General features: G+C 35.7%; 2 protein-coding genes across 2 annotated transcripts; one reads left to right on the forward strand and one right to left on the reverse strand.

Moving 5' to 3' along the window:
• Positions 1–8,690: 8,690 nt before the first annotated feature.
• On the reverse strand, positions 8,691–9,587 carry LOC135845137 (fatty acid synthase-like). Its single transcript, XM_065363601.1, has 4 exons — positions 9,464–9,587; positions 9,230–9,379; positions 8,768–9,138; positions 8,691–8,696 (listed from the first exon to the last, which is right to left on the reverse strand). The coding sequence occupies exons 1-4, from the start codon at positions 9,585–9,587 to the stop codon at positions 8,691–8,693; spliced, it is 651 nt and encodes a 216-aa protein (XP_065219673.1).
• An 11,222-nt stretch (positions 9,588–20,809) lies between these two features.
• LOC135844305 (uncharacterized) lies at positions 20,810–25,323 on the forward strand. The gene is made up of 2 exons (XM_065362463.1): positions 20,810–21,959; positions 25,169–25,323. Exons 1-2 carry the CDS (start codon positions 20,918–20,920, stop codon positions 25,171–25,173), a joined length of 1,047 nt encoding a protein of 348 aa, XP_065218535.1. The 5' UTR covers positions 20,810–20,917; the 3' UTR covers positions 25,174–25,323.
• Positions 25,324–25,815: the final 492 nt, after the last annotated feature.

A 25,815-nucleotide genomic window follows, 5' to 3' on the forward strand; every position in this document is an offset into this window, starting at 1 on the left:
TTTCCAATATAGGATTTAAGTCAACCGGATTCAGGCACACCCGAATTTCACCGTTTTTCTTTTCATTAACGACTATTGGGTTGATATATATAGAATTTGACGGTTCTATAACACCAGTTGCTAACATGACCTGTAATTCAACACGTAATTTATCCATTAATTTTTTAGATGGGTTAAATTTTGCCCCACGATAGCGTATAGTGCTCATGGGTATGTTAAATATTAATGGTACTTTATCACCGGTATATTTTCCAGGAAATTTGCTGAAAACGTCTTTGAAAGGTTCCAGTACTTGAAAGGCATGGTCTGCTTGTTGCTGGGTCATTCTACCAGAACTAACGGCTTCTTGAAGATCATCTTGTAATCGCCGTACAAATATTTCAGGACCATCGTCAACAATTCCTTTCGGTAACTCCCTGTATTTACGTGCTATATTTGTCTGGTTTAATATAGGTATTATTTTTTCATCATCTTCTAATACAGATACTGCTCGTTTAATGTTTATTTTCTTTTCATACTCAGGTGGAGATAAAAATGGAATAGTTTCAATGTCATGTTCTTTGGATGGTTGACAAGTAGCATACAATTCGTCAAATTCGAGTCGAATCCCCAGAGGACGCATACTCTGAGCTCCTACGATGAAAACGTGACTGCAACCTTTTAACACAAGAAAAGGTATTTTTAATTCATGTTTACCGAAATTGATCGTGGGTACAATAACAAAATCGGCAGTTTCAACTTCCTCGTCGTTCGCCATTCGACAGACCATCGGTTGGTCTAATTTAATATAGCTAGTTTTTTCAGAATAATTGTTTATCAAGTCATAAGCGGTTTCCTCAGACATGACATTAGGTACTGCTCCTGAATCTAATTGTGCATAAAAATTGTCACCTCTAATTTTTAATGAGACTACGCAGGTGATCATATCGGCTTTTGTTTTAGCAAATTGATTCAGTAGCATCGGTTCAGCCTCATTGAGTTTTATCTCGGTTAGCTCTTTTACCTTCTCGCGTAACAGTTCCGATATATTTTCCTTATTTGCAACCGGTGTATCTCTGGATAAATTAATTTTATTCAAAGTGATTTGATCGCAAGTTTCAGTTGACCAAAAAGTTTGGGGAAAAGGTTCCTTTGTAGAGGTCATTGCATAGCTCCGATCGAATGGAACTCCCTCAATGTTGACCTTTATTTTCTCTCTCTTTTTCCACCGGTACTTATTGTCCTGAGTAATTAGATGCATGTAGATTGAAATGTTGCTACGATATTTTTCACTAGGATAGTATACCTCGCCTAGAGTTGACTTTACGAACCTATGAGTTAAGGGCACTACATTATATTCTAAATCTTCTGCAATAACGGTTTCGCCTTGTATAAAAGGATGTTTTTTCGTAAAGGCAAATAATAAAGCCGGCTCCATAACTAATAATACATCGCGGTGTTTAGCGATGTGTTCGTATATCTGTCGGTAAGTATTCCATTTGGTAAACGTGACCGGTATGTAATTTTCTTTATTCGGTTTGACTAATGGAAACAAGAGGATTATATTATTCATTCCCTTATTAATTAATTCTACAATGATGTCATCCACTTGTTGATAAATATCGGTATATTTTTTATTCATTTTATTCAATTCATGTTGTCCACATGATACTACAACATGAGGTCTCTTTAGTGGAGCATTCCTAATTTTATTTAAAATTTGTTTTAGATCGTCAGACTCAGAAAGGCAGTAGTTATGTTCCTGTTTTCTGTCCGGTAAGATGTTATATAAATAACTTGCTAGTGAATCTCCAACGATGTCATAATTATGTAGAGGTACTTCCGACTTCATACCAATAAACTCATCCTCAGCATCGATTTTAAGTACATTTACGTTCATAACTCGTTCATTTAATAATTCCAATTTATCAATAATTAAGCCGGTTTTGTCAATGTTTTTATCTGGTTTGGTTTCAGAGTCATCTGGATAATCATGACGTTGTGGACCAAAATCATATGGCTCTAGAATTGGAAATCCTTGATCGTTTACTAGAATTTTGTCACGATCAGTAATTCTACGGTCCGGCATGTTTATTTCGTTTTCAATGCGCTCGATAACCTGATTTTTAACCTTTTTGGATGGGTAATAACTCGTTCGACTGTTGGTGAGATAAAATTTGTCCAGATTAGGTTTGATGTTGCCATACTCATCTTGTGCCACTATTCTACGATCTTCTCTGAACGGGTGGTTGATGAGTTGGGTAAAAAACAATGCTGGTTCTACAACAAATTTTACTTTTCATTGTTCAGCAACGTATTGATAAATTCTACGATAAACATGCCATTTGTCAACGTGCACCGGTGAATTATAATTACCTAGTGGTTTGACCAGTGGGAATAAAATAATAATATCTTGAAATCCCTTATTGATTAAAGTGACAACCATTTTATCAACTAGAGCATATATGTCGATATAATTTTTATTAGAATGGTTCAATTCATATTGACCAAATGAAACGATAGCATGTTTTTTACTATAATTAGTCATGTTGACTCCGTTTATCAGAAATGGTATATTAATATTTTCCCTTATGGCAAAGCGTGGGTTTTCAACATAGTTAGGTGATAGAGTTAAGAGATAATAGGCTAGAGAATCGCCTATTAATTCGTATTCGTCTATTTTAATTTTATTATCTATCTTCACTGAATTTAAAGTAAAGGAACCTCCGGAGCGTTCATATTTGTAGCTTCGGAGGTCTGTTGCAAGTTTTTTTGCTGCTCTTCATAATCATGGTCAATATTTGATAAAAATTGTTCCAACGAAGGTGATTCTTCGTTCATGAAGGAATGAAGGTGCAGTAAGCTATTGGTAGTAATAGGTTGATTACTATTAGTATTTGGGCGTGCATTTGTTCCTAAACCGGTTGCATTATTAGTTCCACTAGTAGTTTGAACTGGACTATTTCTGCCATAACCTCCACGGTTATTTGGGTACCGCTGTCCACCAGTGTTCGTAAAAGGACCGGTATTTGGTTTAGTTGTTTGTACATTTGTTGCAAACATGGGATTTTGGGGTACACGGTAAGGTGATTTACCATATTGTTCGAATTCGGTCAACCTCTTTAGTTTATCCCTAAATATCTCGCATGACATTGTGTAACTACTTAATTGTTCCATAATATCTGTTGGGACTCTTTCAAAAATTAAATTAATCAAAGTCTGATCTAAAGTATCGGTATCAGCTAAAATATCGTACCACCTCAAAAATTCAGAACACATATCTGCCGAAGAGGTATTATCAATTCTCAGATTAAGGAAATGTTTCCGCACCATTTCTTGTTTGGCAGGACTCCACATGTATCTTATAAAAGATTCTCAAAATGGGTAATAACCTTTCTCTTTTTTGGCATTATTTTTCCAATGCTGTGCTTCTTTACAGATAATTGCGGTTTCGAGCATTTCTCGATATTGTTGTTCATTAGCACTATATCGTTTCATAACTTCTTCGAATCTTTCGATAAAAGCTAATACCTCAAATTTATCTTCATCTTTAAAATACAGATTATGATCGTTTAAGTGTTTAGGCTTAATTTTTTGGTGTCCATGACCGAATTCAATTTTATAATTTAATAATCTTTTTCGATTTGGGGATATGGGTAATATGTCATTAAATGTTTGATGTGGCGCAAATGTACCTTGACCGGTGATACTGTTAGTGAGAATAGGTCCGGTTTGAGAATGAGTACCCACAAAATTAGTATTATTCAATATTTGACCGGATTGAGTCTGTGTACCGGATACATTGGTGTCCTGAGGTACATGTCCGTGTTGAACAGGAGCACTCGTTGAGTTTGTATTAGGAACAAATCCGGTCAGAATAGGATCTCCTGTGGTATTCGTATTGGGGTTAAATCCTGTTGTAATGGGGGGCCCGGATTGAGGTGCCCCATGAGATTGTGTGGCACCAGTTCCTCGATTAATATAATTCTCATTTAGAAATCGAAGAAGTGCTTGGGACCATCTTTTAATTTGCTGCAACTCAGCAGAATTGCTTAGAGTGACAGTCACATTTTGATAAATATCATTGTCCATTTTATTTATCATTTGAATGAGTCCTTCAACGTCTTTATTATTTTTAGAAAAATATTTATTTAGGGTTTTTCTAGTTTGTATATCTAATGAACCCATTTTTGTTTCAAAGAATCTGTCTATTTCATTGGTAGCTAATTTCCGATCATTAATTGAACTTTTAACGAAATTTAACATATCATTCCTTGTTGTCGACAATTCTTTTTCCAGACCAACGACTCGCGGACCCATCCCCTTGAGGACGTCGCTTATTATTCCAATTACTTCACACACCTCTTTGAATTTTTCAATCGATATGAGTGGTTCCTCCCCGACAGTAGGTACTGCTGATGGCATTTCTTTGTTGGAGAAAGGTAATTCATGTTGGAGCGCTACTAAGTCATGCGTGTAAGCATCCAATTCGAATGATAAAGCATTCATGTGTCCGCTAAGTGTTTCAAAAGTGGCAGGACGTGCTGCAACGCTTTGTCCTAAGTTTTGATTTGTGACTTGGGCAACTGTGGGTTGAGGTGGTGGATTTTGGCCCGCGGTACTGGTGGAAGGATTTGCACCAGGCTGTGGGTTTTCAGCCGTTGCTCCATATTGTTCAAACGGAAATGGGATACGACGAGGACCGGTTTTATTAGTTCCAGTTGGTGTAGTTTCTGGAGGAGGTTGGTCAGGATTAAATGCTGGAATATAATTCGTATTATCTAGAAAATGATCCCATGCCGGAGTAGGTTCATCGTAAATGAACATAGGCTCATCGAAATCTTTAATTGGGGAAAAATGCGGTTGATTAGAAGGGCCAGCCGGTGGCATTGATTGACGCACTGTTGAGCTTGCAAAAAATTGATTCGGTTGACTTCCTTGTTGTTGGGGGGAAGAAGTTCGTGCTCCCGGATTCTCAACATTATTCCCCGCTTGGTTTTCAATTGGGTTGGCAAAGGTTACGGTGGGATTCATAGTATTTTGAATATTTGTTCCAGCAGTATTTCCGGTTTTATTCTGTTTAGCTTTTTCTCGTGCATCATGATATCGGAGTAAATCCGCCAAATATTTATTTGAAGGATGGGGGTTCGTTGCTAATACCGGGTGATTCGGAGGAGCATTTTCCCTGGCATATTGGCGAGTCATTATTCGGCTAACGTCAGCTTGGGAGACGGATGCCCCACAAGGTTGTGCTTCTGGGAATTGTTCGTAATAATATTGTTTGGTAGCCGGGTCAAATTTCGGAACACCTTGGTCGCGTTGACCATGGCCTTGACCGCTACCACCAGCACTAGGTTGACTCATTTTAAGGTTATTTTAATAATGGCGTTATTAAGCCACTGTATTAATAAACCGGTAAAAAATAAAAAGAATGTTTGAAATAATGATCAATCACTTTAAATTAGCACAATTAAGAAAACTAAAACTTCACTTCAATAAATGGAATGCAAAGTGCATAACCATGCGTAAAAAGGTTTTCCACAAAATATAGTAATAGTAAATGAACTTAACGGGAACGAACTATCACACGCGCGAAGCATAAAACATAATGATTAGCAAGTACATCTTTCGAGTCTTCGATGGTACCAGATTCTTGTAGGTGGGTGTGGCTATAATAATCAATACGAGCCGCAGTTTCGGATAGTAAATGGTTTAACCTTGAATATATGACCGGTTTATTTTCAGAATGATGAAATAACCCTAGACTTCATCATGCGATGATGCTTAACGAGCTCAAGAATTACATATAAACCTGCAAGTTTTGGTTTGAAACTTGCTTGGAATTCGTCTGACTGATAAATTATCAGAGAACTCCAATATGTATTTATTCTTGTACTATCTCGTTATTTTTTCATGCCCCAGCTTTGCCAAGGTCATTTATCGGTAATATTCTTTCGCTGACTCAATAGCTAGGCTATTTTCACGTTTTTTAAACACATTTTAAATATTTATTGAGGAATGAAATTCGAGTTTCCTTCTCAATCACATAATGCAAGGAAATATAAATAGGTATATCCAATTGAATTTGACTTGGAGACATTAATGAACAAAAGGATAAAGAAAAATGAACACCAAGAAATATACAATTTTTGGATTGTCTTAGACCAACAAATTTTACCAGATTTCCGAGGAGATATGAGAAAATTTTTGGACCGACATATTACATAGGAAATAAGTATGCATGAGAAATATATGAGAAAAGACTTATAATTAAGTGGTAAATACCAATAGTTTTGGGAAGCAGACACTCTGCGAATAGGGGGGACGAGGGAGCACGCTCCGAAGCATTGTATCCGCCGTAAATGAACAAAATGAAACAAAAACGAATACAACAAGTTTTGCTGCGTAATTAAAATAAACAATAAAAAAGTTGCAGACTTAAATATCGAAATCTACAGAAAATAAATAAAAACAATGCTGCAGATATCCTACCATGATGTATCCGTCGGAACGAATACACCAGAAATTGCTGCGTATTAAAACAAAAGAAAAAAGTTGCAGACTTACAGACTTTTTTAAAAAAATAGGAGTTGAGGAATACTGAAAGAAAATTTCGCGTCCGAAATTATCCAGTCTATCCTGGCAGGGTCGCCAATGAAGCGTGCCGAAAATTCCTTTTCATGCAACGCATCATCCCAAGAACCAAAAAAAAATAATGAAACCCCTGGGAAATGACCTAGCTAATTAAAGCACACCCACGTCTGGCGATTTACCGCCTCGCCATGGGTTATTCGGACATAATAAATAAAAATGAAAAAATAAAGCATAGAATCCTGGACCTAATTCAAATTAAAATGTTGAGTCTGAATGGATCAATATCCGCATGGCGTAATATTGATCATGAAATGAATGTATCTCGAAGATTTACCATAAAGACTCATACATAGAAATAATGTATCCGGAAAAATAATTAAAATCAGGGTCTTTCACCATTAAATAATTAAAATCGGAGACGAAAAATAGGTATACCAAGAATAATATGAAGGGATAAAAGGGCACCCCTAACCCATCGAACTTGAAGAAAGTAACAAGCACACTACTTTGAGACTTTTATTGAGCAACAAAAATGAAAACAAAGATAAAGAAAATCGTGCAGCTTATAATTAAATAAAAAAAAAATCAAATTGCATACCTTGGTCAGAGAAATCAATCGAAAGAGGTGGCAGCTACCCTATAACGACCGGATGAATTTATTTCACCTATTCTCGAAGAATAAAAACAGAAAATAAGACGATGGAAGGAAAAGAGATAGTGTGTTTGTGGATAATTAAAAGTTTAGTTTTAATTATGATGTTGAATAAATGAATTGTCTCATCTGAGATTCGTGTAACGTGTATGATATTTCATGATAATTAACACCGGTTCAACTTTTCACTACATCGAATGAGCAGGCCGAGGTGCTCGGACCTACTGAAGATTCATGCAAAAGTTTCGACCGTAGGAAGCTTAGATAAAAGTTCCTCGAAACGCCGCTAGTCGTACTCTAGATTAGTAATATAACCGGTACAATTCTAATATGGCCGGTGCAATGATAATAATTAATATCGAGAATGTTATAGGTAGGAGGCAAAATAAATGAGTTTTCGTTTAAGGAAATATTTACCCAGCAAATGATGTGAGGAAAGAGGGAAAAACCTCCCACTACAATTTTATGAACCTCTATAGGATTTATAAAGTGCTAAAGGAAAGGAAAAATGAAAACAGAAACTATTATCGTTATGAAATACGTAGGTACCTACTTAATTATAAATCTGAATATTCTCTGGGCTATAAAATGTTAGTAATTGTGTATATTGCTAGATAATAACTTGCCTCTGCCAAGCTAAACGTTTCATTCAAAGGTAAACCGTTTACAATTTTGACGCATCTTATCAAAACGCAGGATGAATTCAAGGAAACAGGAGATATTTCGTAATTATGTACCGCTTTTATTATATTAAATAGCTTGTCTAAAAATCGATGCATAAGAGTTTCATTTTCTATCATGCTTGAAAACATCGACGAAGTTATTTTCTTTTTGAATTCCCAGTCAACGGATTTTTCTATATTTTTGGAATACTAAGTAATGAAAAAAGAAATCCATCTAGAATTATTATTTCAATTCGTAGTGTTGCAAAAATAAATTCACAAAATTCAAGGCTTACCTTTTCTTTGGATAGTTTTGGTAGGAATGTTTGTAAGAATATGAAGCAAATTCGATTCTGTATTTCATCATCTTCCAAGGGGATATTTTCTTCTATTTTATCTCTGTTCAGAACTAGCATTTTGATCGCCTTAGGAGAACCATCGATTAGCCAAATATGTCCTTTCCTTCCTCGATTTTCTAATATTTTGGCTGTTTCTACGGCGATCAATGCGCCCAAACTGTAGCCGATGAAATGAAACTCTTGTTCGGGACGAAGTTTTTCCAAAATGAACTGAAAAATTTGATTTTTTTTATTGGTGTGCAAAACTTTTGTGAAGTTTGAAATGTGAATTTTTAATTGTGCCATCACAAAATACGATATTTATTTTTAGAAAAATGCTACTTACAGATGAAAAATATTCGCACATAGATTGAATAACATTTTGTCTTTCATTAGTTTCAAAATAATATTGGAAACATAGCACTTGGATATGTAAATTTTTAGCTAGTGATTCCATAGCTAGAGCTAACCCTGCAATCGAGGTAATTTAATTTATTCATTTTTACGTCAAATGTGTTGAATAGGTACCTATTATTTATTACCAACTGACCTTCTATTCCGGGGAATACAAAAACAGTTGGTTTGTCATCAGCTAAGGTCGGCTCTTGAATTTTACCTTCGATAAATGGTATTTGCAAAATTGGCCGAACCCACACTTCTTCATTATTGAGGTGATGCAATTGTAATGACTGTTCGTGAATTACTGCATTGTCATTACCTGGAACCGAAGTGTTGTTTTTATTTTCTTTCAAACGAATCAATTTTGCAAAGCTCATGGATTGTAGTTCTTCTGTTGTAAAGAAAGTATTGAACTCCGTTTCAAGAATTTGTTTTATTTCCAGTGCTAAAATTGAATCCATTCCAAGTTCTGGTAAAGTCCACGTTAAACATATAGCCTCAAGATCTTTAATACCTATTCAAAAATGAAAACAAAACAAAATTAGCGAGATTTTGTGTAGGTCTATTATTCGAACCTAATTTCTTTTATCTGCAATAATTTTTACCCATTGCATTGGATATTTTAGTTACAATGTCAGAATCTGCAGTTGTTTGTTTTTCTCCTACAATTATGCTGCTAATAACACAATAGTGGTGTTTCATTAAGCAGTCTAGTGTTTCCAAACAGGATTTGATTTCTTGAAAACCACATCCTCCTAAAACATTAATCAAGGAAAAAAATGCGGAAATTACTATCAATATTTGCATTTAAAAATGGCGAAAATAGCATTTAAAATTACGAACAACAGCGGATGGGTTACTCTCAAATACATCAGAAAGTACACCAACTCCGCCTACAGGTCCCCATTGTATGGCTAACGCTGGCAAACCATCCGAATGTCTGTTTTCGCATATTCTTTCCATAACAGAATTGGCAAAACCGTAGTTGGTTTGATCTATATTTCCATAAGCGCAAATTATGCTGGAAAACACCAACAAAATATTCCAAATTTGGGCACATTTTTCTGCTCAGTTGGTCAAGATGCCAAGTTGCAACTGCTTTTGAATCACCGACGATGCTGAATTTTTCTTCAGTTTGTTTTGAAAATGGATCGTCCATATAAGTCTATATAAATGAGAGGAATGTTAGGTGTTTTTTTTTGGTTGGCGTTGGGATGGCGTGTGCCCTGAATTGTTTTTGCTTTCGTTACCACTGCGAGGTTAAATATTCCAGCCACTGGACCTAAATAATTTGCGGTTTGAATTAAATTCTCGATGCCTGATTCTTTGGAGATATCAGCAGTGGAGATGATGATACGAGCTCCGTAAGAACGCCATAAATTTATTCTGTATGATTGGTAGCCATTTTTGATGCCTGTTCGTGAGCTTAGTACGATGTTACGAGCTCCTCTTATTATCAGCCAGTCTGTCAGTTCTAACCCAAATCCTCCCAATCCTCCTGTAAGAATATGCAATAATCACTTGTGATTTTCATTATTACCTATCTCATTTAAAATCAAAAACTATGAGCGCTTTCCTAAAATTATGTACGATTTATTTTCTCGACAAGATATTCTTGGTTTCACTTTCATGTGTATCAGTGTTGGTATTGATTTGATATTTTCTTCTTCGTCTCGAATTTTGATGATCAGCTTTCCGATATGTTTTCCAGATGCCATTAATCTGGATTAATTGTATTTTTTTAAAAATTAGACGTGTTGTGAAATATCATTATTTATTTTAGACAACCATTAGTTGAACATTTAAGTAACAGCTATTTCTTACCTAAAAGCCGATTCCACTTCATCAATTTGAAAAATTGTTCTGTCAATAGGTTTTATAATTCCCTGCTCAAGCATTTTTTGCATTTTTTCGAATATGTCGAATACCATTGGATTTTTGAGGTTCAATAGTAGAACATCCAATTGCACGCTGCAGAATGTGATATCGTTCAAGAAATGCCCCAATTCTAAATACGTAAAAATTTAATGAATTAATCAGCAAGGAAAAAGAAAAATGACTGAACTGTTAGATAAGGTATCCCATCAAACACCTGACATTCTTCAAATTTGGGTGTAACTGATTCCAAAATATGCCTACTCAATACTCATTACTCACCTAATGGATTATTTTTAACCATATCGAATTTTCCCACTTCCAAGAAGTGTCCACCTTTTGCGACACAGCGTACTGAAGCTCGAAGCTTTTCTTCAGCTAAACTATTCAATACTACATCAACTCCTCTGCCCTTTGTTTGTTTCATTATCATGCTTTCAAATGACAGGTCCCTGGTATTGCCGATATGATTTTCTGGAATCTAGTCATTCGATAAGTTATAAAAGAGAATGATGCTTCGGGTAAGGTGTTTGAAAATAGAATGAATTAATACTCTAACATTTTGTAGAGTCGGTCCTGTAGTTGGTGACTCATCAGGGTGTAGGTACCTACCATATTTTGCAAAGTTGAAATTTTCCACCTTCAACCCCTCAAAGTTGTCACCTCTGGAGAGAAAACAATTCCACATTTCTTATTTTCTACCTATTGGCTATCTGCAGAAAAAGTGATGCCTTGCCATTTCTTTCTGTAATCTTTCACCCATCCAATGACTGGCTCTGCTTCTAGCCCCTTCAGGAAATCAGGATGTCTTCATTCCTTTTCCTATTGTTCTTGGCAGGATGGCTTGGTTTATCGCTCCGCTTACTCTAAGGAATTCGTTGATCTTAAGTTCTGCATCAACCTCTTCTTCATAATTATGATATCTGGCACCCGAGATATTTAAAGCTTCTGACATGTTCCACTGGCAGTCCATTTACTAAATTTTACTGTGTATTGGGTCTTTCCCCTCTAAAGCCATCATCTTTTTTTTGACGACAAGATTCTCATTCTGTATTTATCTGCTACTTTCTAAAGGTTGTTCATCGCTCTCTGCAAGTCATCTTCATTGTCAGCAAAGACCCCCTGATCATCAGTGAATAGTAGGGTATTGACATGGGTGTCATTGATGTCTAGCCCTTTTGGCTTGGTTTTCAACCATTCTTTAATCATGTTGTCAAAGTAGATGTTGAACAGGCTACACAACATTGAGCATCCCTGTCTTACACCTCTTCCTATTGTCTTGATAACTCAAAGCTGAAGGGAGAAAGAGCTGGTTTCAAGTTATTGGAGTTTTCGAGTTATGGAAGTTTGTCCTTGGTATATTTCGAGTTAGCAAAGTTTGAATTAGATGAATGTTTTATTTTTCAGCATGGAACGAAATGGAAACTAGTAGTCTGTGAGGGTTGGGCAAGCCTGCGGGCTTACCCGACCTGGCCCGAGTACTCATGCAAAAAGCCCGACCCGACCCGACCCGACCCGACCCGACCCGAAAGCCTGAAACAAGCCCGACGGGCCTGACCCCGACCCGACAATAATTTTTCAAAACTTCTGATAAATTTTGTTGCAACATTGGTGTGATGCAACGAGATGGTTTTCCCAACAATAGGCATTGTTGTGATGTGAACATGGTGCTACACTTCTTTATTTACGAGTGCTCACAGCGCATGTGTTGAGTACCAGTTACATACTGAAACCCGAGCCCAAGAAAGCCCGACAAGCCCGGCCCGGCCCGACCCGACCCAACCCAACCCGACCCGACCCGACCCGACCCGACCCGACTGTTATTGGGCTCGGCCCGCTGGCTTTCGGACAGGCCCGTGCAGACCACTAATGGAAACATGTATTAAATGTATCTGTGTATTTGAGTGAAACGAACATGTTTATGGACATGAATGTACTTATAAGTAACTCTAATGAGTTTGTAAAAGAGGTTTGCATCAATGAGATTTGCATTTACAGGTTTTTTCAACAAGAAATTCGAGTTATAGAGGCAAATCATTACCAACGTTTAACTTACAGAGGTTTTTTCTATATTTTTCAAAGATTTTACTTCGAGTCATCAGAGGTTTTGGACTTTTTACTTCGAGTTGAAGAAGTGAATTTTACATTGAGTCTTATGGGGAGTTGACGGGAAACAGACTTTGCTTCGAGTTACCAGAGTTTTTGAGTTAACGGAGTTTGAGTTATTGAGACTCCACTGTATTTGCTCGTTCATTTTGATTTTCCTCAGGATTTCAAACAACTTCTTTCTTCATACTCGATTGTATGCCTTCTCCAGATTAACGAAGCACATGTGAATTTTTTCTGATACTTCTATTTTTTTGTTAAATGGGGGGGGGGGTCACCTCAATCAATCAATTTCATTTATTTGGCTCAGTTTTCACAACTTTTCACAGAGAGGGTTGAAAATTTTATGACATGATTTTCTCACCCGAGGTAACAACTAAGTACAGGGTGCCCAGAAATATTGTGAACCCCTAAAAAAGTTTTTTGCCAAATGTTTCAGTTGATCACACTGAATGATAATAATGATAGCACATGATTGGTTGTTAGACTAAGGTGATAACTGATAACAATCCACCAATGATTTCACGTTGCCAACCTATATTTTCAATTTAAAAAAAAAACTTTCTTTGGGGTTTACGATATTTCTGGGCACCCTGTATCAGTTTCCTATAGTCAGATTTTGAACCAAGGGGTTAGTTATAGAAAACTTACTTGAGGAAATGCTTTTCTAATGAATTCCCTTTTTTCTGCAGTTCCAACAGGTGTGAAAATATTACATTTGTAATGCAGGCAAAGATTTATGGCTGCTTGGCCAATTCCACCCCTACCAGAATGTATGAGGACTGAAAGTCCTTCTTTCAGTGTCATTTTGAAAAAGAAGGCAAATATGACCTGCAAATAATTTTATATGTAATAATTCGCCTCATTGAAATCATTCCTATAATATCCTACCTACATCAAAATCTGAGAATGTAATAAATTGAAAAATGAATTTTAAACTAACTGTAGCATATACAATAGGAATACTAGCTGCTTCTTCTAATGTCATACTGTCTGGCACATTCCATGTAATGAGAGGTGACGCTTCGACCATTGTAGAAATTCCCTTACCATGCCCAATTCCCATCAATCTTCTTCCATCTTTATCTCTACCGGAAAATTCGCCTCCTATGTAACCCTAGAATGATTTTGATCATTATAATTATGAGATTGTGATGCGGTGATTATAGAAATAATCAAGTTAATGGGGTACATTCAATTGCTGCTCTAGTGTCATCTAACCGGATGTGTAAGTCAGAAGCTACACTAGGCTGATTGTAACTAATTTTATAACCCACTGTATTCAACTCATGATAGAACTTTAGGGAATGCGAGGAATGCCTTTTGCCTACGGCCCCGTCTCGCCATAAGATGTTTTCAATAGTAACTGACCTCTGAAAAACGACTATAAGACAATAAGTCTATTGGAGAAATTCTTCCAATTGATAGCATAACGTCTTTGAAATTGATTCCACTGTAATAAACATGAACGAGAAATTTTTCATTGCAAATTCCTCCATATCTGAAATCAGTTTTTCAAAGACATAAATTTCGGGAAATCGTAAGTAATATGAGCGGAGGAATTGAGAGATTACATTGAAGGATCCAACGAGCCTTCAATCCATTTGAAAGAGGAAAGATTACCACGTTCTTCCAACGTACAGAATGCATGACTGGATTCTATATCAGTCAACGAGTTGAGTGATGAGTGCCAGTAACCGCCCCATTTTCCATCCTTGTATACATTATAAGAGAGATCTTTATCGTATTGAGATTTATAAAATGGATCATCCAGGGAGAAAGAAGGCGCATTGTCATCCATGATGAAGAAACACCTTAAAAATTACGTTTGTTGGTATAAATTGAAACCAAATGAATATTATATTGATGAGAGGAAAGAAGATCGTACCTGATATGTTTTCCTTTGTCTTCCTTCCTCAAACAGTTGAAAAAGCCCAGTATGCCGTTATTTGGTTGCTTTTCGGCGTACAATATCAATTTTTCATCTTTCTCGGGGTCGAGATTTGAAATAGCAGTTTGGGCTTCAGGTACCCAAGAATACGAACTATCTTTTATTTGGATTGTTTGCTTGATTGGTTTGGTTTTTGTCAACTGTGCAATGAAGATACTTATATTGATTGTTGTTTATTGGATCAAAGAGTCGAGTCAGACTGTCTGATACATAATTCTATTTCGGAGAGCTTACTTTATTAAGGAGTATAATTTTCTCAGTATCATTAATAATTCGACAAAAGCAGACATTAAAGCCCAATTTTTCAAATGGAACATTTTCACCGATTGATTCCCTCGTGAGGATAAAGCCATCATCTCTCAGTGCTTCCAAAATTGATTCGATGCACTAAAATCAATTGCATTTGATCAATAAGCTTAGTCTTAGATTATTATTGTCATATGAGCTGAAATTTTTTACAAACCTCGATGTTTTTTTGTATGTGTGACAAGATCACCATTAAAACAGTTTTGTTGTTTGGTAATTTTCCATTCGAAACTGTTATTTCGCTTGATGCCTCTGTTTCCTCTGGTTTTATTGAATTGGTTAAGATGTTAACGTTTGCCTAAACAATTGAGTGGTTTAGTTATTGATTAGTAGGTGCTGCATTGGTCAGGTGATTGATCACAGTAATGAGGCTCAAGTCTTATACCCTGTATGCTGGTCTATCATGCAAAGCTTGTAAAACTTGATCAATTAATTCATAGGTAATTGCGTTGATAATTAAAGTATCCTGTGTAGCTATTTCAGTGCAAATGTCGACTGCTGTATTCAAATCCATTTTCTGAGAGAATTTCTCTTTTGTGAATTTCTTTTCAAATAACCATAGATCATTATTCTTGGTGAAAATCGTTAGCTTACTTCATTGCTGATATTTGGAACAAAGTAATATCTTTGGAGTACTTGATCTGCTCGTTTTCTTTGACGACTAATCTCAGCACATCTCCATCCGCTCATCTGAATCCCTCCGGCACTCAATAAATCGTGATAGGAGTAGTAATGAACAGGAAATTCTATGGAATAGGTAGGTATTTACGTACAAGGGAGGTATCCAAACCAGCAGAGAAAATTTTCAACTAGACAAAAGTTAAATTGGGAGAACATGCAAAAACACATCCCTAGTCAAAATATTAGGTGCTAAGGTGCTTTTTTCGATTTTTTTTATGGATTTTTGGATGTCAAATTTGGACACGTCTTTTGATTTTTTTTTTTTTGACATTTTTTTATACTGGGCGTGTAGGTATAATTGCCAGGATTTTTACGTCCAGTTTCGAGGGGTTAGTCTAGATTTGGTTTGAAAGATTGATTTCTTTGATGCATATTTAGGTAATATGTATTTTCCAGTTCAAAAATGTTTCTGGCAATTGAGGTACCTTCTTTGTTCTTAGTTGAATTGAAATCACATATCAGTAGGTATGTATAATCCGACATTTTAAAAATATGTATCACAAAAACAAAAATGTAAAATAGGTACTAACTAGGATTTTCTTTGTCCAAGGATTCTAGCATTTCAAAATCTTTCTGAAAGTCTACCACAACTTTACGTATGAATGTAGGAACAAGAGTAGCTCTACTGTCCACGTGCAGCAGGGTGATTTGCAACATCGTATCGATAAAAGTAACGAAATTTTTGTTCCAGGATACTTCTCCATATGTACCTTTTGAAAAAAAAATTGGATAAAAATAAGACTTATGAGTTCTTAACTAAACCCTAAACCAGTAGAAAACTGAAACCAAGCTATAAATGTGAAGTTTAAAAATTACGATTACCGTTGACATATTGAACGTTTTTAAATAATCCATCGTATTGGTAACCTTTTAATCGCAGTTCTTTGTAAAAATCGTTGATATTCAATGGTAAAATATCTGAATTGGATATTTCATTTTTAAATGCTTCTATGTTGGTCACATCTTTATAAGTATTTTCCAAAATTCGAACTTTTCCTCGTGCTACTACAGCTTCATCGAATTTCACTTCAAACTGATTGTTGTGATCCTGAATAACGATGTGAAAATACAAACTACCTGAAATTTATGAATTAGTAAATTTATTTGGTTTTATTTTGAAGTGAAATGTTCGTTTCTATGTACCTTTACTTGGGATGGTTACCGCTTGTTCGAAATGAATATTTTCAAAAATGATGGGAAAACGCGTCAGTGGCTTTTTCTTCATTATAGAAATGGCTTCAGCGACCAGCCACTGAAAAAAATGATTAATAGGTGTCTCAGTTTCCATACATTTTTATGAATATTTTTTGAGAGAAAATGTTTTTGAAATTTAATGTATGAAACCCAAATCTTATTAGAGTGGAATCATGTTTGCGTCCTTACCAAATAACCACTGCCAGGATACAAATTCCTATCTCCAATGATGTGACCCCTTAGATAATTATATTCTTCACTATTCGGATCAACGGTGTAATGCCTCTCATTTGATTGATTCGTATTCGCGGTACTCATGTTATAAGCGTTTTGCTGTTTTTCGTATTTCCACTTAATTAATGGAGAAATCATCGGAGTTGATCTGCTTACTGGAAACTCGATTTCTGGATAAAGGTGGATCAGCTCTATCTCACTACCAGCTTCGTACAATCTACGATTATTTTTAATTCATTATTTTTGTAAAACTACGCGATTTTTAACTTCGATTTAAGACTTTTTATAGCCTGGCATATGACAACAGGAATAATTAATTGCAATCCCCCCCCAACCAATCCATCGGAACAACTTTTTTCTTAAAGGGGGCATCCTAAGGAACATTTTAAAGTAAAGGGTACCCCCCGATAAGATAGGCAAAATGCCCTTAACCTCAGATTTCGATGAAACTCACAGGGTATGTTTAGTACCCCCAAAAAATAATTTTGAGCCCATAGCCCGCTCCCCACCCCACCCCCCTCAGCCAGGGGGGCCAAAAAACGCGTTTTTCAGGGGAAAAATTCTGTATCAGCGCGTAATTAAGATAAATTGATTCTGTAAACGAATATAGTTAGAAGATACATGGGCGTACCTCCCTGAATTTTTTCAGAATTTTTCATCACACGGGGAGAGAAGGGGGGACAAAAAAAACTTTAAATCGACATTACTCCGGAACGAAAAAACATACCAAAACGATTTTTTCGTCAAATATGTATCTTTAGGTCTACTTTCTATAGAAGTCATCACCCGGCCATTTGGAGTGGTGGGTCAAGCTCAAAAGCTCAAAAAACTCTCAAAAAACCACGTTTTTTGCGTTTTTCTCCAAAAATATGGACAAATGGCGGAAATCTAAGAGAACCAAGTTGTTCAGCGTGAAATTTTACCTCAGAATTGTGTAATTGAAAATTCATTTACACCGCATGATCGTAAAACTACATGCGCAGAAGTATTTGTGCTTACATCAAGATAGCTGAAAGGGTATTCCTGGGTAAAATAGGTGAAATGTCCCTGTCCTCGGATTTCTGAAATTTTGATGAAACATAGTTGGGTACCATTAAAAAAAATGTCGGAGGCAAAAAATCCCCCCCCCACCTCCCCTTGCTCATAATAGCGAAAAAAGGGCCTTTTTCGGGGAGAAAAAATCCATGCTTCAACGAGTTTTGACAAAAAAATCTGTATTCACTCAAAATATATGGAGGAGACAGTATAATAAAAGTACCTACATAGGTATTTGAGATTCTGCGCCAATCCATGCTATTGCCATCAAAATCCAAGGCCACTTTTGGGGTTCTACTGAGAAAATTGAAAAGTAAATCTTTTTTTTTTTTGGAGAGGGGGTATTAGTAGTTGGTGTTTTGAAAATATTTTCTTCGCAAAAGTTTCGCTATAATGACGAAAAAATATTGAAAGATAATATATTTCTGAAACTGAGGAAATATTTTGGAACGCAGTGATGACAATATTTTAGGTTTCAAAAAATTGATAAAGATTGGCAAAAATTCCTAAATTTTTGTTGATTTTTCAAAATTGACAAAAACAATTTAAAATAATAGCATAGAATGGACGCAGAATCTAAGATATATTCATTTAGGACTGGGTCGATCGTCATTTTTCTCAAAACAAATTGGGTACAGGGGCTACAGTGAAAAAACCGTGTTTTTTCGAAAATACTCCCACTTTAAGGGCACATGTTTTCCCTTTAGGGGCACTTCTGGAGCCAGCATTTTTCTGTACAACTTTCAACTCAAAATGACAGTTTTTGCTAAAATTGGTAAAAATCCAGTTTTTTTTCTTTTTTTGGTGATTTACCCAATCTACTACATAGTACGTAGTTAGGTAATACCTATGTTTTCAATGTACTTGGTAACTCACATAAAAATTTAATCATCGACACCAAAAAGAAACCTTTCTGATAGTTTTGAGTTAGATACCATGTACTTGAAAAGTAGGCTACTTGTAATTCAAGAAAACCTTGATTAAGAAGTTGCATGGCGTAAATAGCGCTATAATGAAGCATTTTTCACAAAAACTCTAATTTTTGGGCAACCCCTCTCCCCAGTGTGGTCGTTGGGAGGGTCCAACTGCAAATCAAACTTCATATTCATGTTCACCGAGTTCGGTTCATATGATAATGTTACCCATATTGTCTGTCTACTTTCGCCCTAAAATTTGGAGAGGGGGTGCCTATGGCCAAAAAATTGAAGTTTAAGGGTATACTCTGCGGAGAGCATTCTAATTTGACAACCGGTCGAAATATGAAACCGATTTGTTCGTTATTTTCATCATTCGTTCGTAAGACTGCATGTAATCGATTGAACGAATTTAGTCGTGCTTATGTCCCGCGACCCGCTCCCATCTAAACTTCAGACGGGGATTTCTCCGCGAATTTTCAAAATTCTTCCATTTTTTTTCACCAATACTGATTCATCTATGAAATCGAGGGTATGTAGCCATATTTTCTAATTTTGCTTTTACAACAGGGATGTGAGCGTCTAAAGTACCTCCATCCAATTCCCTATTATAGCCATCAAATGTCCTGAATCAAAAATATCTCGACATACCCTCGCTTTTGAAAGCAAACCCTAGAAAAATCCGTTCTATAGTTTTGGCACAATCCCCGCCCAAAGTTGACCATTTTTCATCAAAAAATGAGAATAGCCTTAAAGAAGTTAGTTGGTTTTCTTATTGTTTTTGGAGGCCAGCATCCAAAATTATGGATCGCTTTTTTTGGTGGTGCTGTGACAAAAAAACACAATTTTGAGTGTTTTTTGAGTTTTTGAAGATGGCCTACCTGGAGGGAAAATTTGAAAAAAAAATACCAATTATAGTGCTCATGCAGATACATTTTTGAAAAAAAAATTTCATGTACTTAAATTAGGTTCGGAGATACGGCGGTTTCAAATTTTCTTTTGTCAATATATCTCCCCTGGGGGGCCCACAATTTTTGAAGAAAATTCAAGTTGCTAGAATCATATCTCCTTCAAGTATTTTGAGTGAATACAGATTTTTTTGTCAAAACTCGTTGAAGCATGGATTTTTTCTCCCCGAAAAAGGCCCTTTTTTCGCTATTATGAGCAAGGGGAGGTGGGGGGGGGGGATTTTTTGCCTCCGACATTTTTTTTAATGGTACCCAACTATGTTTCATCAAAATTTCAGAAATCCGAGGACAGGGACATTTCACCTATTTTACCCAGGAATACCCTTTCAGCTATCTTGATGTAAGCACAAATACTTCTGCGCATGTAGTTTTACGATCATGCGGTGTAAATGAATTTTCAATTACACAATTCTGAGGTAAAATTTCACGCTGAACAACTTGGTTCTCTTAGATTTCCGCCATTTGTCCATATTTTTGGAGAAAAACGCAAAAAACGTGGTTTTTTGAGAGTTTTTTGAGCTTTTGAGCTTGACCCACCACTCCAAATGGCCGGGTGATGACTTCTATAGAAAGTAGACCTAAAGATACATATTTGACGAAAAAATCGTTTTGGTATGTTTTTTCGTTCCGGAGTAATGTCGATTTAAAGTTTTTTTTTGTCCCCCCTTCTCTCCCCGTGTGATGAAAAATTCTGAAAAAATTCAGAGAGGTACGCCCATGTATCTGTTGAAATCTACTGAATGATTATTGGTCACTTGGCAATCTTAAGCCACTCCTCCAGACATCGATGATATTCATACCTACTAATTTTACTTCTTAATCACGATTATGTTTTTAGTTCTCAATATACTATTGAATGAAACTGTGTTCAATTATTCAACAGGTTATGGGCCCAGCTCGTCCACTGCGCAAATCGTGAAAATATCTATTAATTTTATTTGAAATATCAAGTATCTTGTTCTCGCCGATTGTTCGATAATTTTGTGTCTCTTTCGTGCCAATAATTGAAAACTTTTTTGAGATTCGAAAATGTCCGTGAATCCTTCAGTTTCATTATCGTTCTTACCTCTTGGTAATGTGGTGGAATATTATGCAGATTGGAGCATTCGTATGATGTGTCTTTTGCGGTCCTTGAATTGTGCTGATTGCTTAGAAGAAGAAGAGGAGTCAAGCCATCAACCCACTCCAAAACAAATAGCAGAAAAGAAACAGAAGGATGCTAAGGCAATGGAGGCAGTTTATAGGCATTTATCTGCTTATGCTCTCAATATTATTCGCGAAAAGAAAACTGTCAAAGAGGTCTGGTCAGCTTTAAAACACGCATATGAGGATAAAAGTCCTGCCAATCAACTTCACCTTTTTGACAAATTACTTCAACTTAAAATGGCCGAAAACGAAGATGTTATGCTACATTTTGCGAAGTTTGACTCCATAATCAATGAACTGAGATGTAGTGGTGCTCAGGCTATCAACGATGAACAATTTTTATGTTGTGTTTTACTTCGATCCATGAATATAAATTACAAACAAGCAGTGACTGCCATAGCAATGACCTCGAAGGATGACTTGCAAATTGAGACAGTCAAGGCCAACTTACGAACCTACAGCTTGACTTTGACTGAAGTTAAGGAAGAGAAGACAACTGAGGATCCATCAGCATCAGCATCAGCCATGTTTGTATCAGGTCAAGGCGATAATTTCAAATTCAACCATGGAAACCATCAATATTATCGTGGTCAGAAAAGAGGAAATCAAAGAGGAAGAGGAAATCGTGGTACATCATTCCGTGGTCAAGGATTCCGTGGTCAAGGATTTCGTGGTCAAGGATTTCGTGGTCAAGGGTTCCGTGGTCAAAATTTCAAGGCGAAATACAGAGTCCATACTCCAAATTCCAACAATTCCAACAATGCAATGTTTTGCACATATTGTAATCGATTCAATCACCTTGAGAAAGATTGTCGTTATAAAGCAAGAGATCAAAAATCTCCCAAAAATTCCACCAATCCATCTAATCAAGTGAATATGGCTGGTGAAGAAGATTCGTTTGGTTTTGTCGGATTAACTATATCAGGTAATGATAAAAGTACAATAACTTTTGTAATAGATTCAGGTAGCACAGTGCATTTAATAAATGATAAAAGTTGTTTGAGCAATGCTACTTGCATTGAACCCCCAAAAAGATTAAGTTTAGCTGACTCAAAAAGCTCATTATTAGCTACTGACACAGGTAAATTGGCAATTGTCAGCAATTATGGTATAAAAGGCACACTCAATCAAGTACTCTATGCTCCTGAGGCACGTCAAAATTTATTATCAATCAAACGCCTCCAGGAAATAGGAATAAGTGTGATGTTTACGAAGAATGAAGTTTTCTTGTATAAAAATGATAAAATTATTGCATCTGGTGAAAGTGAAAACAGTCCTTTATTTAAAATACAATTCAAAGTTGAGCAAATTCCTTCTCAACTTGTATGCAATGTAAACCTATCTAGCATCAATGAAATTTCATTAATTTGGCATAAAAGAATGGGTCATTTGTCTTACCCTTTTTTATGTAAATTATTCAATAATAACATGATAGCTGGTGCTAATGTAAAAATACAAAATCCTAATTGCGTATGTGAAACATGTGTGTTTAGTAAACACAGTCGAAAATCTTTGGCAAAGTCCAAAAAGAAATCAATAGGTCCGTTGGATATAGTGCACTCAGATGTTTGGGGTCCCTATAGTCCAACGAGAAACAATGAACGTTATTTTGTCACATTCATAGAAGGATATACTCATTTTACTTTCATTTATTTACTAAAACATAAATCAGAAGTTTTCAAATTTTACAAACAATTTGAAGCCAAAATTTTGCTTCTATTACCTAATGCAAAAGGAATTAAAATGTTGTATTGTGATAATGGTGGCGAGTATGTGTCGAATGAAATTAAAGAATATTGTAAATCAAAAGGTACAGAACTCCATTACACTATTAGAAACACTCCTGCTCTAAATGGAGTAGCAGAGAGAATGAATCGCACTTTAATTGAGAAAACAAGAGCTTTATTGATTGAGTCTGGTTTGCCACAAAGTTTTTGGGGATGTGCATTATCAACTGCTACCTATCTATTAAACAGAAGTCCAACAAGAGCTTTAAAAGTAAATAAAACGCCTTACGAAATGTTGATGAATAAACTACCTGATTTATCTGTTGTGAGAATTTTTGGCTGTGTAGTTTATGCAAAAAAGGTATTTGCTCCTCAATTGAAAGCCCAGTCTGAAAAATGTGTACTGATAGGATATGTTCATAATGGGTATAGGTTGTATAATCTAGAAACGAAACGTGTTATTATTGTCCGAGATGTTATTTTTGATGAACGTTTAACTTACAAAAATTTATCTAATCAAGAGCAAATTAAAATTGACGACACAGAGCACACATCAAACGAGAATGAGTCATGTATTTTTAGAAACGATATGCTATTGAGAAATCGTAAATGTAATCCCAAAAATGTTGACGAAGCTGAAAATATTAAGATTACAAACGATAAAATTAATCTTTCAAATGAAAAAGAACAGTCACCAGTTCGAAGAATTAGTTCAAGAGTTAAAAAACAGCCGAATTGGTTGAAATATGATTATGGTTATTATGTTTTTATCACCGGATCCGAGTTTGATGATATACCTTTATGTTACACTGATATTGCGTCTCGAAAAGATAGAAATCATTGGTATGCTGCGATAAGAGAAGAGCTAACCTCTCTTCAGAAAAATAAAGCGTGGATCTTAGTAGACAGACCGCCAAACAGAAATATTATCGGAAATCGTTGGGTGTTTAAAATTAAGCGCGGAGAAAATAATAAACTTGATAAATTCAAGGCAAGATTAGTAGCAAAAGGGTATAGTCAGGAATATGAGCGAGATTATTACGAAACTTTTGCACCAGTAGCTAAAATGATTAGTTTTCGAATGTTTATATCTTTAGCTATTGCTCATGGCTTACTATTAACTCAGTTAGATGTAAAAACTGCCTTCTTGAATGGTGACCTAACTGAAGAAATTTTTATGGAAGTACCTGAAGGTATTTCATGTCCTGCAAATAAGGTATGTAAATTGAAAAGAGCAATTTATGGTTTAAAACAGGCTTCAAGACAATGGTATAAACGTCTTGATTCATTTTTAAAAAGAATTGGTTTCGTATGTAGCAAATCTGATTATTGTGTGTATTTTTTGGATAAAGGAAATATTGAATTGAATGTATACATTCTCTTGTATGTTGATGACTTGATAATAATGTGTAAAAATATGGCAAATTTATCCAACATAAAAAATCTTCTATTTCAAGAATTTCAAATGACAGATCTAGGCGAATTGAAATATTATCTAGGTATAAGTATTCAAAGGACAAATGATTATATTTCACTAGATCAACACACTTATTTGGAAAATGTTTTATCTCGTTTTAATATGAGTGATTGTAATCCTATCTCAACCCCTTTAGAAATTAAAGTTGATGTAATAAAGCTAGAAAATGCTCCGATTGATCTAAAATATGAAAAATTATGCCGAAGTCTAATAGGCAGTTTAATGTATGCTATGTTATGTACTAGGCCTGACATTTGTTACACAATTAGCCTGCTCAGTCGTTTTCAGTCAAAGCCTAGTATAGAACTATGGAATATACTCAAAAGAGTTCTCAGGTATATAAAGGGAACTTTACAACACAAGTTGATTTATACAAAAAATGTGAATTTTGATATTCCAGCTATATGCTATGTTGATGCTAGTTATGCAACTAATGACCTACAAGCTCACTCTACAAGTGGAGTCTTGATAAAAACATTTAACCAACATACTATAGCATGGACATCTCGTAGGCAGCCAAAGGTAGCATTGAGTACTATGATAGCAGAATATTTTGCCTTATGTGAAGCTACTCGCGATGTATTATGGTTACGTGAGTTTTTGAATTTCTTGAAAATCAAAACAGATAAGCCAACCATAATTTATGAAGACAATGCAAGTTGCATTGCTGTAGCAAAGAATCCGGTGAATCATAAGGGTACTCGTCAAATGAAGACAAAATATTTTTTCGTGAGAGAAGAAATAGAAGATGGTACTATTATCATTAATAAAATCAGTACCACTGATAATCTGGCAGATTTTTTAACAAAATCATTACCTACTGATAAATTAATTTTCACATTAAAGAACATTGGTCTATCAAAATAGATTTCTATGAGTGTATGATAATATACCTATGTACAATTATTTTATTCATTTTATTTTTCTCAGGTTGATTACCAAGTGCGGGGGAGTGTTGAAATCTACTGAATGATTATTGGTCACTTGGCAATCTTAAGCCACTCCTCCAGACATCGATGATATTCATACCTACTAATTTTACTTCTTAATCACGATTATGTTTTTAGTTCTCAATATACTATTGAATGAAACTGTGTTCAATTATTCAACAGTATCTTCTAACTATATTCGTTTACAGAATCAATTTATCTTAATTACGCGCTGATACAGAATTTTTCCCCTGAAAAACGCGTTTTTTGGCCCCCCTGGCTGAGGGGGGTGGGGTGGGGAGCGGGCTATGGGCTCAAAATTATTTTTTGGGGGTACTAAACATACCCTGTGAGTTTCATCGAAATCTGAGGTTAAGGGCATTTTGCCTATCTTATCGGGGGGTACCCTTTGACACAAAAAAAGTGGGCCTTAGTTAACCAAATGACGACCATTTTGATGGACAGCGCAGCCGAAAACGCAGATTTTGCTTTCCAACATGGACTCGACCGAAATTTTTTGAATTGGACAAATTTGAAAATCAAAGGGTACCCCCTCCCCTCACCCCATCAAGATAGGCAAAATGCCCTCAACCTCGGATTTTGGTAACCAACAGGGTATTTCAAGTACTTATTTTGGGCCCATAGCCT

This window comes from Planococcus citri, chromosome 4 (genome assembly GCF_950023065.1).
Source record: "Planococcus citri chromosome 4, ihPlaCitr1.1, whole genome shotgun sequence".
NCBI lineage: Eukaryota > Metazoa > Arthropoda > Insecta > Hemiptera > Pseudococcidae > Planococcus > Planococcus citri.

What these genes read in the sequence shown, in the direction of transcription:
- LOC135845137 (XM_065363601.1), bottom strand. Translation starts at nt 9,587, where the DNA reads ATGGAAAGAATATGCGAAAACAGACATTCGGATGGTTTGCCAGCGTTA. An exon ending in TAACCCATCCGCTGTTGTTC is followed by an intron (nt 9,380 to 9,463) that starts GTAATTTTAAAT and finishes TTAATGTTTTAG; the next exon opens with GAGGATGTGGTTTTCAAGAA. An exon ending in TAAAATATCCAATGCAATGG is followed by an intron (nt 9,139 to 9,229) that starts GTAAAAATTATT and finishes ATTTTTGAATAG; the next exon opens with GTATTAAAGATCTTGAGGCT.
- LOC135844305 (XM_065362463.1), top strand. Translation starts at nt 20,918, where the DNA reads ATGTCCGTGAATCCTTCAGTTTCATTATCGTTCTTACCTCTTGGTAAT.